Source organism: Tachysurus vachellii, chromosome 8, assembly GCF_030014155.1.
Source record: "Tachysurus vachellii isolate PV-2020 chromosome 8, HZAU_Pvac_v1, whole genome shotgun sequence".
In the NCBI taxonomy this organism is placed as follows: domain Eukaryota; kingdom Metazoa; phylum Chordata; class Actinopteri; order Siluriformes; family Bagridae; genus Tachysurus; species Tachysurus vachellii.
Genome location: NC_083467.1, coordinates 20,511,421 through 20,525,996, shown reverse-complemented (window position 1 = coordinate 20,525,996; position 14,576 = coordinate 20,511,421). Strand labels below are relative to the sequence as shown.

Below are 14,576 nucleotides of genomic sequence, written 5' to 3'. Positions count from 1 at the left end.
AAGTATTAGCAAATACACAATGGGTTGAACATTAACAAATTACTTACTAAACATTTAACTTCATTGAGCAATCTGCCTTTGAATGATATTCTTACCTTCTTTTCTATTCATCAAAAGACCTCAAACAACACTGCAATGATACAAGATAATTATTTTCTCACTCACGCTCACAAGCACACACTCTCTCTCTCTCACACACACACACACACATATTCTCAGAACTGAAAAATCTATTTTTACTACTACATTTACAAAAAAGGAAACACCAGACACAGTAGGGAATTTAAATAATCTAATTATCAAATGTTTTAGCATTTTAGCTCTTTATGAATTACCAGAACATCTGAAATTCGTATGTTCCCTAACTGTTAGATCAGAGAATAGACCTCACTAAAGACATAATTTCCACATCTATAAGGTCTTTTAAAAAAACTTGTGTGACCTCACACACAGTACTAATTAACCGTTTTTTTAGTATCTCTCACATTAGCTAAAAAGTATCAGGTTCTTGCACTTTTTTAGAATTTGGGTTACATTACACTAAAATACAGCAGGCACACTGAGCAGCTCACCGTGTGAATATCGCAGTGGAGAGAAGTTAAAAGGATATGACAGTTGAATGCAAAGGAAAATGAAATGTTTTGCAGTAATCTGAGTCATTTACAATGAGACAGGCAAACACAATCTGGTAAACATGAAGCTCTTTTTCTCTCAGCTTCACAAGAACATTTTACAAGCTTCTTTATCTAAAACTGAAACAGCTGCCTATACATATCAGTATCTATACTAGTCTGAAATACATTTCACATGTACAGTTAGTCCAATTGAATCTGAACCCTGACATGTTTTCATATTGGGCCATGTGAAAACCTAGCAATCACTCAGCATTTAGAAAAACATCCAGTCTCAGAGCATCTCAGTCTTTTTCAATCATAAAGGGATTTGACCTGGACATGTAATTTGGTTGTGAGAAGGATTTTATTCATCTATATATAGATGAATAAAATCCTTCTCACAACCAAATTACATGTCCAGGTCAAATCCCTTTATCATTTGGCTGCATATTTTGACTGACAAAAATAAACATTTCATAAATACTCTAATGCCTGTTCCGGAATCCATCAGAGACTCCACTTCCCAGAATACACCACAGCCTACAAACATGGCTGCCAGAGATTACGTTCCTCGACTACCACACTCCACTACCATGTTCAAAAACACCGTTCTAATCACGCACACCTGTTTTCGATCACACTTACAGCCTTTATAAACAGACTCTGGACACAACCTCTTTGCGATGTAATGTTTGGTGTTCCTTACCCAAACTTACCAAGCCTTTTGTTTCTATGATTGCTATTCTGTTTTTGATCATGCTTTATTACATGTTTTAGGCATTTTTAAATTTGTCCTTGTATTGTTGTTTGCTGAATGCCTGACATTTTGCTAGTTAGTTTCACGTTTGACACATTTTCCAGTTTCTTTAATAAATTCTAAACTAAACTTTTAGGCATTTGTCTTTGACTCTGTTGCATGACACATACGCAAAATATTTTAAGCTAGATATTTATATAACAATCTAATTTATTTAGTGCAATATTATCAATTACCTTTATTGTTTGTGCTTGGGTGATTTTTCTGATTTCTTGTATTCTGTGAGATTTTTGAGTATGTTTGCAGTCACAGACTCCCATCAGCCAAAGCTTTATGTCTTCGCTTGTTTCATTATGTGCAATGTGAAACCAAATCTAAACTAATGACAAACCTAAATCAATTTTGTTCTTATAATTAATCAGCAAACAGACTAATAAAATTTAAAAGTGCACCTATTTTGCTCTATTAACTCAATTCAGTTAAATTTATTTGTGTAGCGCCTTTTAACAGTTCTCATTGTCTTAAAGCAGCTTTACAGAAAAAAAAAACAAAAACAAATAAATAAGTTTAAAGAAAGTTTACATTTATGTGAAGAGATGGACCAAAGAGGCAAAGCAGGAACTACAAGACTGTTTTAACTGCAATGATTGGAGTTCCTTTGAGGCTAGAACTGACAGCCTGGATGAACTGACTCACACTGTGACATCAGTTTTTGTGAAGATGTGTGTGTGCCAACCAAAACCTTCCTCAAATTCAGTAACAACAAGCCATGGTTCACAGTCAAACTGAAAAACTTCAACATGCCAAGGAAGATGCCTACAGGGTGGAGAACAAAACTCTGTATAAGCAGGCCAGGAACCTACCGACAAAAGAGATCAGAATAGCCAAAAGAAGCTACTCTGCAAAGCTGAAAACAGGTTTTCAGCTAACAACCCTGCATCAGTGTGGAAAGGCCTACAAGGCATCACAAACTACAAGAGATCACATGCTGTATCCCCTACAGTTTGCCTACTGAGCAAACAGATCAGTGGAAGATGCAGTCAACATTGGACTGCACTACATTCTGCAACACCTGGACTGCCCAGGGACATACAGTATGCCCGGATTCTCTTTGTCGACTTTAGTTCGGCTTTTAATACAATAATTCCGGAAATACTCCACTCCAAACTCCTAAGGCTCACTATACCCTCTTCCATCTGTTAGTTTATCACTAGCTTCCTGACAGGCAGGAAACAACAGATGAGACTGGGAGGTGTTACCTCCAGTATTCAGACAATCAGCACTAGTACTCCTCAGGGATGTGTCCTCTCCCCACTGCTATTCTCCTTCTATACTAATAACTGCACTTCAAGTGACCAAACTGTTAAACTCCTGAAATTTGCAGATGATACTACGCTCATTGGTCTCATCCAAGATGGCAATGAGTCTGCATACCGGCAGGAGCTGAAGCGGCTGGTGCTATTTTGCAGTCAGAACAGCCTAGAGCTAAACACCCTCAACACTGTGGAGATGATAGTGGATTTTAGGAAAGACCCCTCAACACTACTCCCCCTCACAATATCCAACAGCCCTGTGTTATCTGTGGAGGCCTTCAAGCTTCTGGAAGAAACCTTGAGAGGAACCAGGCTAAGAAGGGAACCCACCCTCATTTGGGTGACACTGGACAGTAAATGTCAATGTAAATAATATCATTTCTACAATGGTTTATAATAATGCAACCGAGAGCTCCTAAGGAACTAATAGGTCAGCACAAACTTCACTAAAATAGTTCTCTATGGACCCAACACTTATTTCTTCCTGTAAAAGTCAAAGCCCATCCACATCAATCCCATGAGTCATTGGCTGTTTATGAAATCAGCTATTACAGTTACACCAGCAAACATTTTTTTCTGGTTTTATTAATGATTTGTAAATGGCAGAATTTATGTCAATCAAACCTGCCAGTGTTTTTCTTGTTTATCCTGCACCCATTTTAGCCCACAATTGCACTAATTGCACTTCTTCTTGCCAAGACCCCTTGCCAGTGCAGGTTTTCAGTTTTATTAATTGTGGATAACAAATTAGAGATGTAATCCAGAGGCAAGTCATGATTCCGGAAAGGGTCAAGTGATGAAGCTTTACATTTCAGACTTCAACTAATTCATACACTAGAGTCCATAGAGCATAGTGTAAGTGCATAGTGTGTAGTGTGTCCTTCAGGACACATCTTGGCTACACACTAGGCTACACCGAAACCCAAATTGACACTCCCATGCATTCTGAGTGGCACTCGAGAAGCAAGCAGGGTAGACGATACTGTCTTGTGCGTGGTACTTTCTTTCCTTTCTGGTGTAACCAGGCACTTCAGTCACACATCTGCCACTCCATCCCTAGTTCTTCCCCCACCATCTGCCAATGCTCAGGAGACATTGCAGCTCTGGCTCTAATTAGAGATATTTGAGCCATTTCACTATATTAGAATGAATGCAGCCTCATTCTCTCTCTCTCTAAATATGGAATTATTACAGAGAGGTCTCTTGAGTATAACTTGTCTGAGACAGACTACACTAGGGAAAAACATCATAGCACAGTGCACACACTTAGCCAGTCCACATAGATGAAGGCTAAAAAAAGCCAAATCTATTTTTAAAGATTTCGCTTTACAACAGCAAGCAGTACAACAACGGTAAGCACAAAACAGCATGAGAGGAAAAAGAAATAGCAAGTCTTACCTGATGCAGGTTGATCAAAACATCTTTCTCAGGGACATAGCCTCCTGTCGCCATGGGGACAGGGAGGGGCACAGCAGCAGAAGTGTGGGGGGGTCTGAGATCAGCCCTTCTCTTTGACTGTTGGGTTTGCAGTCAGCCTGTGGGGTGGCATAACCTGAAAAAAAAAACATGCACACATAAACAGACAATCACTACTGCAGCCTCTAAGTACTGTAGTGCTGGATGTAAAAGCATGGGATTCAAATAACAAACACATCAGCCATTTCCCAACCAAAACCATATGTGTACACATTATGTGAAGCAAAATCAGCAGATATAACACTGCAAGTACTTGACAAACACATCTATGTACTTGAAAACCTCCAGCTGTGATTTTATAAGTGTTTATTTACCACAGGCAGCTCTACATTAAGAACGTCTTCCCAATGGAGAGCAAAAAGCTGTGTGCTTACCAGTCCACACCTCCATGCACCAATGTCATGTGAACAAGCAAGTTTCAGGACAGTATGCATGTGAATCACTAAGAGTGATTAAAGTTAACGTCAAACGGAAATCATAACACATTTTTCTTCCATAATATGGCGTTTTATCGAGTTTTCGCTCTGTGAGATGAAGGAAAGGGGAGGTGAGATGACTTTACCTCCTCTCATTGATATTAATGTTTTTTTGCTCCCACTATATTATAAAGTGTCTCTAATACCTGTGTAGTTACATATACTGTAAAATATACAGGCAGTTAATATAACTATTGAGAATGCTTTAACTGATACAGATGAAGCACATCTGTAAATAGACTGTAAACCAGATCTGGTTTGTTGTATAATCTTGACAGTTTCACAGTATCATCAGTATTAAAATGATAGGATTCATAAAAGATTTGTTTTTCTGATTTTTGAATCAGCCAGTGGAATTTTAAATAGAAAATGCTCTTTTATATCTAAGAAAATAGAGTGGTGGGTTAGACAGATTTGTTTGCTCTGTAAATGCATAAGATTTGATCATGACCAGAAATTAGTACATTTACAGAGAATTAAAACAACATGATTTAGATTATATCTAAATTGTTTCAATTGAAAATGCTACTTTAAAAGGTGCTTAACTGCATTATGATGTTATTTTGGGTGTCATGTTGCAAGACATTTATGTCTAACTACACAGTATTTGGAGAAATTGAGCATAAATTCTCTATGGTACGACATCAGAAGATAAGAACATGCAGCTAAAGGTTTTTACATTTTGAAGTGAGATTTTCAAAAAACATGTGTTATAAGAATATGGTACTGATAAGATGTGAAAATGCCCAAGGAAATTAACCAATGTCTTTAACCAAAAAGTTAAAGGTCAAATTTGCATTCAGACCATTTTTAAATGCTAGGAATTTTACCAGCACTCGCTCGGTCAAACTAAGGATTCCCTGGAAGAGTAGCAAAATACCTTCAGGACTTTAATACATTATAATTTACTTCTAGTGGCAGAAGTGTTGTATTGGCTTTTCAAAAACTGCATTATCATGCGGCTGTCTCATTTGTGCTGTACTTTCTTAATCACACCTGTGCAGGTGTTCATTGTCTGAATATGTACCACAGCTGAGCAACAGGGCCAAATTTAGAGCTCAGTGTGATTCATTTCAATAGTCTGGCAGAGAAAACAAGGGCAAAGCCATTCTCTCACCAAACATTCATCAGTGTAAATGTATTGTAAGGAAAAATATGGCAAACTAAGGCAAACACAGACATACCTACTCAGGAAAAGGTCAAGCCCTGACAGTATCTCAGTCTATCTAACATTTGTGCCCATTTGTGCAATTATAGCCAATCCAGCCAATTTGGGCCACATGACACAAAAAAAACACCTGTCCTCTGACATCAATGTGCCATAAATAAGGCAAGAGATCTGCTGGAAGTCAAGTATTCAACACCAATATTATCAGTGACATTCATTCATTCATTCATCTTCTACCGCTTATCCGAACTACCTCGGGTCACGGGGAGCCTGTGCCTATCTCAGGCATCATCGGGCATCAAGGCAGGATACACCCTGGACGGAGTGCCAACCCAATCGCAGGGCACACACACACACTCTCATTCACTCACGCAATCACACACTAGGGACAACTTTCCAGAGATGCCAATCAACCTACCATGCATGTCTTTGGACCGGGGGAGGAAACCGGAGTACCCGGAGGAAACCCCCGAGGCAAGGGGAGAACATGCAAACTCCACACACACAAGGTGGAGGCGGGAATCGAACCCCGACCCTGGAGGTGTGAGGCGAACGTGCTAACCACTAAGCCACCGTGCCCCCATCAGTGACATCAAAATGCCAAATATAATACAAACACATACTGTGCATACAGACATAAGTCCCAAACACATTTGATCCATGTATTTATATCCCTGGGATGTTTACACGGATGTAGGACATCTGTTTCTTTCCCAGCCGCACACCAATCACTCTGCTTTTGGAAATGCTTTTGGTAGGAGTTTATTAATTGCTCCCAAGATAAGATGGCTTATGTGCACACTGGTACATTAATAGCAGTTTTCTACTTGGGATAATTGCAGAAGGCAAATGATTCACTAGAAAGAATAGCCTGCTCTATAAATATGCTTGACAAATAGATTCCCTGCTGCGTTTATTTGGTAACAACATAGAGAGAATACGAGCAACTATTGCTAATGAACTGTTGCTGAGTTCTAAGTCAAAGATTGACATATTATATCTGTCCATCACCATCAGTGTTATATTGGCCAATGCTGTTCTTGAATATCCCATTCCAAAGCAATGAGCAACCAAAAAATATGCTGCGATAATAATAACCTTCACCCTTCAGGAACGGCATAGGAGCACTGGTGTTTTTGGGCACTGATGTCAGGTGAGGAGACCTGGGGCATGGCCAATATTCCAATTAATCAATGAAGTTGAGGTTGAGTCTGTGCAGACCAGTCAATTTCCTGAACACCAACCTTGGCAAAACATGCTTTTCTGGGTCTGCATTGTGCACAGGGGCAATGCCATGCTGGAACAGGCTTGGTCTTGGTGTCTTAGTTCCAGTTTAGGAAAATAATTTATAAAACTTTCTGGACAATTGTGTTATTCCAATTTTGTGGCAACAGTATGGGGCAACCTTCATATGGATGTGGTCATCAGATAGAATCCATAGAATAGGATTATAAAATATTATATATTATAATATTTGTCAATATTATAAAAGTTATGCAAGGTACACAAGATTTCTAGAGAACATGGGCATTTGAGACAACAGTTGATTTTGGATTAAATCTCTGAGAATGTAATTTTTTATCTTATGTATATTTTTCAAAATTGAATTTTCTCCACTAAAGGATAAATTTTATGTATTACCCTTAACGCATCACTACAGAAGTAATGTCTTTTGTGCAAGAGCTATACAGTTTCTTCAGGTTTCTTTGAGAACATTAAGTATATCAGAATAAAGGCTTTTTCCTTCAACAGCTATGAACGTATCGTTAAACACATCTTTCTTTGCAAAGCTACAGGTAGTTGTTTATTCCTGAGCAATTAAGTAAGGAAACATACAGAGGAAAATAAGAAACTTTACATCACTGCCATTTGGAACTCCATGAAATGATCATCAGGTATTGAAGAAAAAAATAAACTGGTCATTTTGAATATCAGCTGATTTCACCTCCTGCAGCCATAAATAATTATTTGCTGCTGAATCTTTCTCAGCACAACAATAACAATGACTTCGTAATGGCTGGTGTTCTAGGCACAGCAACATTATTGGAGGTAATTATCAAAATTCACTATAAATAGCTGGCAGTTGACCTGTGGTCAGAAACTGATGCTGATGAAGAGCTAGAAAATTTATATACGTTTTATATGAAAAATATTAAATTTAGTCTCTAACCATATACCTACTGAGTGGTATATTTGTCGTATACATAGACACAGTGTCACAGAATCAGTTATGAGCTACCTGTTTCACTTGGATCAGTGTCACACAAACCATGTCAGAGTCACAAAGAATAGTACATCACCAAAGTGGTGGTCCTTTGTTGGTCCTAAGTCTGAGGAGGCTCCTGTAACACTTCCAATCACATACACTTAACTATATACAAATTAAAAATGTATCTGCTTCCTGTATCTGCTCAGTGTTTGAATTTCACTTCCTCGTCCCTTCACTGAAGCTTCAAAGAGCTGCAAATGATTTATGAAGCATGTCAGCATGAGTTACCACATGGAACTGCTAAAATAACTCACAGCTACTCAGAAATCACATGATGGGAGCAGATACAAAAGAGAAGGAAATAATTTTGTGTTACTGTGTCTTTCCAATTCATTTTGAGACAAATAATGCTATGCAAATGATGAAAAACTAGTTTACACATTTAAAAAAAATAACCTTCATTATGATCGCCATTATCATTTACATGATAGTACTTCCATTTGCATGAATGCATATATGGATTTTATTCAAAGTGCAACGCTTACATGAGTTCCAGGATGAGGAGCCTAGATTGGCATGCACTGTTGATACATAGGATGTAGAATTAATGGCTTTCTCAATGTATACATCTTGGAAATGTGCCAGAGACTTCCTCTAAAGTGCAAATCGGTCATGTTAAGGTCCACCTTTAGATATCTGTGCACATTAGACACACTTTGTTTCCCTTGGTTGGTTCATTGCTTATACTAAAAGCTTCTCGAGACCAACACTTGGGCCACGTAAGCAATTTTAATAATTTAGTGTTGATTTTTAAATAATTCCCTCTGGCTAGGGACTTTATGGAACTCCACTGCCACTCCCTATTTAAACATGTTATAAGTGTCTAACCCCCTAAATGACCTTGAACCCATGCAGACATGGCACTGTCAGCATACAGCCACAAGGACATCTTAGTTACAGCACAGACTGACTTTAGTCTCTATGTTTCTTGCTGTGTTCAGAGGTGTCTGTAATACAGAGATGAATTTCTGGTTAATTTTTTCATCATTTCTCAGCTTATCACCCAATAGAGAGCAACCTAAATAAAGTCCAAGCTAATGACATGCACATGGTCAATAATTATCTAAGCACATGTTATATTAACTGCACATTTAAACTGCACTCACAAACCTACAAGCTCCAGAACTACAAGCATAATGTGTGGTTAACATAACATGTGTTTAGATAATTATTTGTAGTTGAGTTATTCATCAGTCTATAATTTTCCTTCCAAGAGGAAAAAACAAAAATATACAGAGACATCCTATTCACCATCATGTGACTTAACTATAACCTCATACTGACTCAGATAACTCAACGGAAATAGATTACTAGGCATGAGTGCTATACACCAAATTTATAAAAACTTGTGGATGTCATACAATTAATTACCAAATCCAAATGATTGTTAAGTACTAACCACGCTGGTAAAACTGCAAAGCAAGAAAAAAATAGTATTTGTAGTTACGTGTTGCAAATCATTAATACTGCAGCGGCTCATAAGTGCAAAATATTATTAACCAAAAACACAACATGTAAGGCCGCAGAAACAGGAAGCCAGAGGATGTATATGGTAAAAGAACACTGAAGCTGAAATATTAACGTTGAGTCACATTCTATCAAGGGCATTCTTTAGATGCAGTTTTATATATCCTGTCAACTTTGTACACAATTAATAGGAGAAATCAAATGATGACAACCTATCTGACTTATTCAGAAAAAAGAATTACTCTTCATTGTAAAAGCATAAGTAACTGCACATAATTTTTTTTTTTTTTCCGTAGGTTAACTAGATTGAAAAATCTGCTATCATAATTAATTCATTTACAGTCATAAATAAAATCACGGTCTTTTAATCTGTGCCGATTCTTCGATTCCGAGCTGTTCTTGCGTATTTGAGTGTGATAATCTCTGCTTACAGAAGCCTCACAAATCATGATAACAGGTGTGATCACAGCACAGCACAATGAAAAATTACCACACCACTGTGTGAACATGGAAAAATTTCCATCAGTTCAGTGGCTGCAGCAGATTCATTCTGAGTGAAGCATGGGTTAACAGACTAGCACCTTTTCCATCTACAGTACCTGCAACAGCGTCTACTGAGCCAAGATGATCATCAGGGTGCCTTGCTCACATCATACAGTCAGTGAACTCACACTTCTACACTTCCATGGACTGTGATTGTTAGAACATTGTTCATGATTACAGATAATGGCGTGGTAGGATGATATTAATAATGACATAGCCATCGTCTGACCAGTTGGTTTAATAATAACTCTTAGCAATTGATCCTTAGCTTTTATTTGGTTTTTGTTTAAAATTAATTTTATTTTGAATTGGTGGTCATATAAAATTGGGATTTTAAAGTTTTAAAATGCATCCAGTTGTGAATAAGGATTGTATTAAGATTAACATTTGTTAAATGGCTGATTTAAATGGTCGAGCTCTGCCCTGCCTGCCCCTATGGACGAGCTGCCACTGATAATAACTTCACCTATACATCTATTAATTCATATGCTGAAATGATTTATGCTACGTTCACACTTACAGTGACTCGCAGTGCCAAAGCAAGCAGAGACCATTCGTTTTCAATTAGAACTGGTGACTTCCACCAACTTGTGTGACAGCATACAGGGGTGAATATATGTGAGCGTGTCCAACAATGAGACATAGTAGAGAAAAGTTTGACTTTAGGCAAATGCGGAGTTGCTTGTTGCAGTGACATGCAATGGAAGTGAAGACAGTAGCACGACATGATCTGTGACAAAAACCACACATTGCTTCTCCTTAATATTGTATGATATGATACATATATACATATTGAGGTTCTCTTTGGGTGTGACAAGATTGGACAGGATTAGGAACGAGTACATCAGAGGGACAGTCCATGTTGGACGTTTGGGGGACAAAGTTAGGGAGGCGAGATTAAGATGGTTTGGACATGCTCAGAGGAGGGAGAGTGAGTATATTGGTAGGAGAATGTTGGACATGGAGCTGCCAGGCAGGAGGCAAAGAGGAAGGCCAAAGAGGAGGTATATGGATGTAATTAATGAGGATTTGAAGCTAGTGGGTGCAAGTGTTGAGGATGCAGAAGATAGGGTTAGGTGGAGAGAGATGATTCGCTGTGGCGACCCCTGAAGGGAAAAGCCGAAAGAAGAAGAAGAAGATGATACATATATACACGCCCACTAATAAACATTATTACTATGGCAACCAATAGTAGAAACTTTTAGTTATTTGATGTTCCTCCTCCTCAGTATGCTAGTTTTTTCTCAGTTAGCATCCTATATCTTCATGGCTGTCTCCACAAATATATTGTCGGTTGATTGTATTTGCCATGTTGGCATTTGCAATGTTAATATCCAAGACATCTAAAATATGCAAATAAACTAACAAACCACAATTTTAGTAATGGTTGTTAGGATTGTAACCATCTATGAAGTTCCAGATATGATTCATGTTGATGTTTTTCAGTGATATAATAAAAAAAAATCTTTAACCATTACACGTTTACCAGTTATTTTATTTATTCGCAATTTTATCACCACCCCAAAAGAAAGATATAAACTGCAAACGTGCTGATTTTTTCTGTCCCTATTACTGATCATTTTAGCTCAACAGATGAATAGTTTTGACAAGACCATGCCTTAAAGGTACTGCTTTCAAACAAGCCAGTTATGTTGAACAATAACACAACATCGGTGAATGCCCAGGGGAAATAGTCAGAGCACTTATTTTCTTAAAAGTGTAACTTGACCTTGCTGAAACAAGCCTTTGTTAACTCGTAATGTGTGTAAGTGATACCAACGTACTCTCCTCCCACACTGTGTGCTGCTTTATGGTTGACATTACATCCATAACACTTCCTCAAGAGTATGAAAACAATCCAAAATCACTATATCTTACTTTAACAGTGATTTATAACCATGTCTGCAGTGTAGGGTTCCTTTTTTCTGCCAGTACCAGTAACTGAGGACAAAAGTATACAAAACTCACCTACATCTGGCATACACTTTTCTCTAGCCAACAGAAAATGACTCAGCTACTGGGGAAAATAAACAAATAGAGATATGTTCTCAGTCCAATGAGAGCTTTCCAGGTGATGAATATGTACTGCTGAGTTATTAACAAGCAGCTGGTGCAATAAACGAATTTGTATTTATGACTCATAGCTTAGAGCCTTCAGGCTGCTAAAGTGACCCAGACAACCACTCAAGGAATTTACTCTATTTAGAATAGTAATTGGCCTCAAAATATATCACTGAAATCAAATTATTCCATTAAGATAAGAGCTGCTTTAGTGTCTGTATGACTGGAACCATAACAGAATCACCCTAGCATACAGATTTGATTAATATTCAGGACTAATGAGCTGCCAACATCTACTAGCTATATTGGTATAGGAATCTACCAAAAACATTGTGTGGAAACACCAATTCACTAAAGAATATACAGTAGGTTATAGGACATGAAAAATACACATTTGCTACTGGTAATGGTTTCTTTCATTTTGCAGCAAATTTATCTGGATAAACCTGTGAATTCACAAACTTTGGTTTCATCAAACCATAGAAACAACAAGACTGTGGGCCCTTTGTTGGTAAAAAATAAAAAAATAAAAAATTGCTTATTATTAAGCATCATCGTATATATCACCTTCGACATGCTGCAAAATTCACAGATGTCCATAAATGGTAGAAAATGCACATACTGACCACTTAAACTAGAAAATGTGCGATCAATTAATTTAGTCATACAGTATGTTTCAATTTACAGCATTATAACTTGTATTTCATTATCATTTAATCCTATTCATAGTTAACCTTGTCTCTACATATTAACAGTGCATATGTTACACACAGCTCTCCTAACATTTATCTAAAAGATTGAGGACTCATAGAGCCCTTTTTCAACAAAGCACCAGTGGTTGTCATATTCTGTTGACATACATGCAAAAATGTAATTTAACTATAACAAAGATGTGCAAAACATTGCAAATATGATTGTAGTAGCATAACTCAGGCTATATGTTCATGGTGCAAAAAAGGGCATGTTGCATGATTTAGACTTCCCTATTATAAAGGAGGCTATTATCCATTTTAGGCATTGATGCACCAGTCCCAGATTTCCCACTGCTAAATTGACAGAAATCATACACAAAACATCAGCAGGTGCACATGCTTTAAGACAGTTTGTGTCCTGTATTTATGTGCAAGCTCTATAAAGTCACATCAGTGAATAAGAAAATATGTCAGATGCAATCCAAAACCAGTTCAATATCTCAGGTCCGTATCGCCAAGGCATTGAATCAGTACATCCCTAGTATGTAGGGTTTGTGTGTATATATATATATATATATATATATATATATATATATATATATATATATATATATATATATTGCAATCACTATGATATCACTGAAATATGTATTGTGACATCATTTATCATGATATTGATATGATATCGCTATATTGCACAGCCATAGCTTGTTTCAACCTTATCCCTTTAAAGAGGTCAAGGAAAAACAGGAAAGGAAAATGCATTAAATTCAGAAATAGTCTAATATTCAATATTCAATGAAGAATGGATATAGTATATAAGTACATAGCTTGGCATTTTTTTGAATGACCACATCTATTTTCATTTAGTATATCATCAGTATATGAATAGTGCCACATAATTCCGTATATCCATCATCAGCCTGTTCACTCCTCCTACATACTTCACCTGCCACTGGTCCTACACGCATTTAGCCCTCTGCTTAACACACGCTCTTAATAAACACATCCTTCTTCACGGATACATTATATAGAAGAGAGCTGGGGTGAGAGCGCAGAGCCCCGGTGCAGCGCAGCTGTCATTTGGGCAGAATGACACCGAGGTATAGGTCTTTAAGGAGGCGGCGCGTCTTCAGCATGGAAATGCACGAAGATCAGGCTGAATGATCTCCAGGAGCGTGTTGAGAGCTGCATGAGCTCGCCTACCTGCATGTGTGCGTTTGGGTAGTGGTCTCGGCTGAAAGGGTGTGAAGACGCGCGGTCAGAGAGCGCAGCGCTCCCGAAGCTCCATGCTGCTGTTGATGAAGGTAATCTCCTCTCCTCTCCTCCTCCTCCTCCTCCGCCTCCTGATCGCCTGCTGCCGTCGTCTACAGACGTGAGAATGACGTCTGGGGATCACGTGATGCGCAACGTCGTCATCTTCTACAAGCTTCCGAAATCTAGCCGTGCTTAAATGTACATTACAGTATTGTGGATCCTTGTCAAATGTTGATTTTTTTTTGCAGTAAAAACCATGATCAGAGAACAATGCACTAGGTGCTGACAATTGTATCTGGTGTACAAGTTTATTAGATCTGGATATACGCTCTGCTGTATGCATCCTTCTTCACCTAGTATTATAAACTGTACTTTATTTGCATTATGTATAATATATTGTTTATATACATATTCAATATAAGGAATAATATAATATAATATCAAGGAAAATTTAGCATCTAACCTACAGCACCTAAGGATGGC

General features: G+C 37.8%; 1 protein-coding gene across 1 annotated transcript in view; it reads right to left on the bottom strand.

The window, feature by feature from the left end:
- Positions 1 to 14,328, bottom strand: part of slc4a3 (solute carrier family 4 member 3) — a 71,027-nt gene extending 56,699 nt beyond the window's left edge. Inside the window, exons 1-2 of the mRNA XM_060876846.1 lie at positions 14,043 to 14,328; positions 4,083 to 4,236 (exon numbers count right to left, since the gene is read on the bottom strand). Coding sequence (XP_060732829.1) covers positions 4,083 to 4,136 — 54 coding nt within the window. The 5' untranslated portion in view covers positions 4,137 to 4,236; positions 14,043 to 14,328. The remainder of the gene's footprint in view (positions 1 to 4,082; positions 4,237 to 14,042) is intronic.
- Between the last annotated feature and the right edge of the window lie 248 nt (positions 14,329 to 14,576).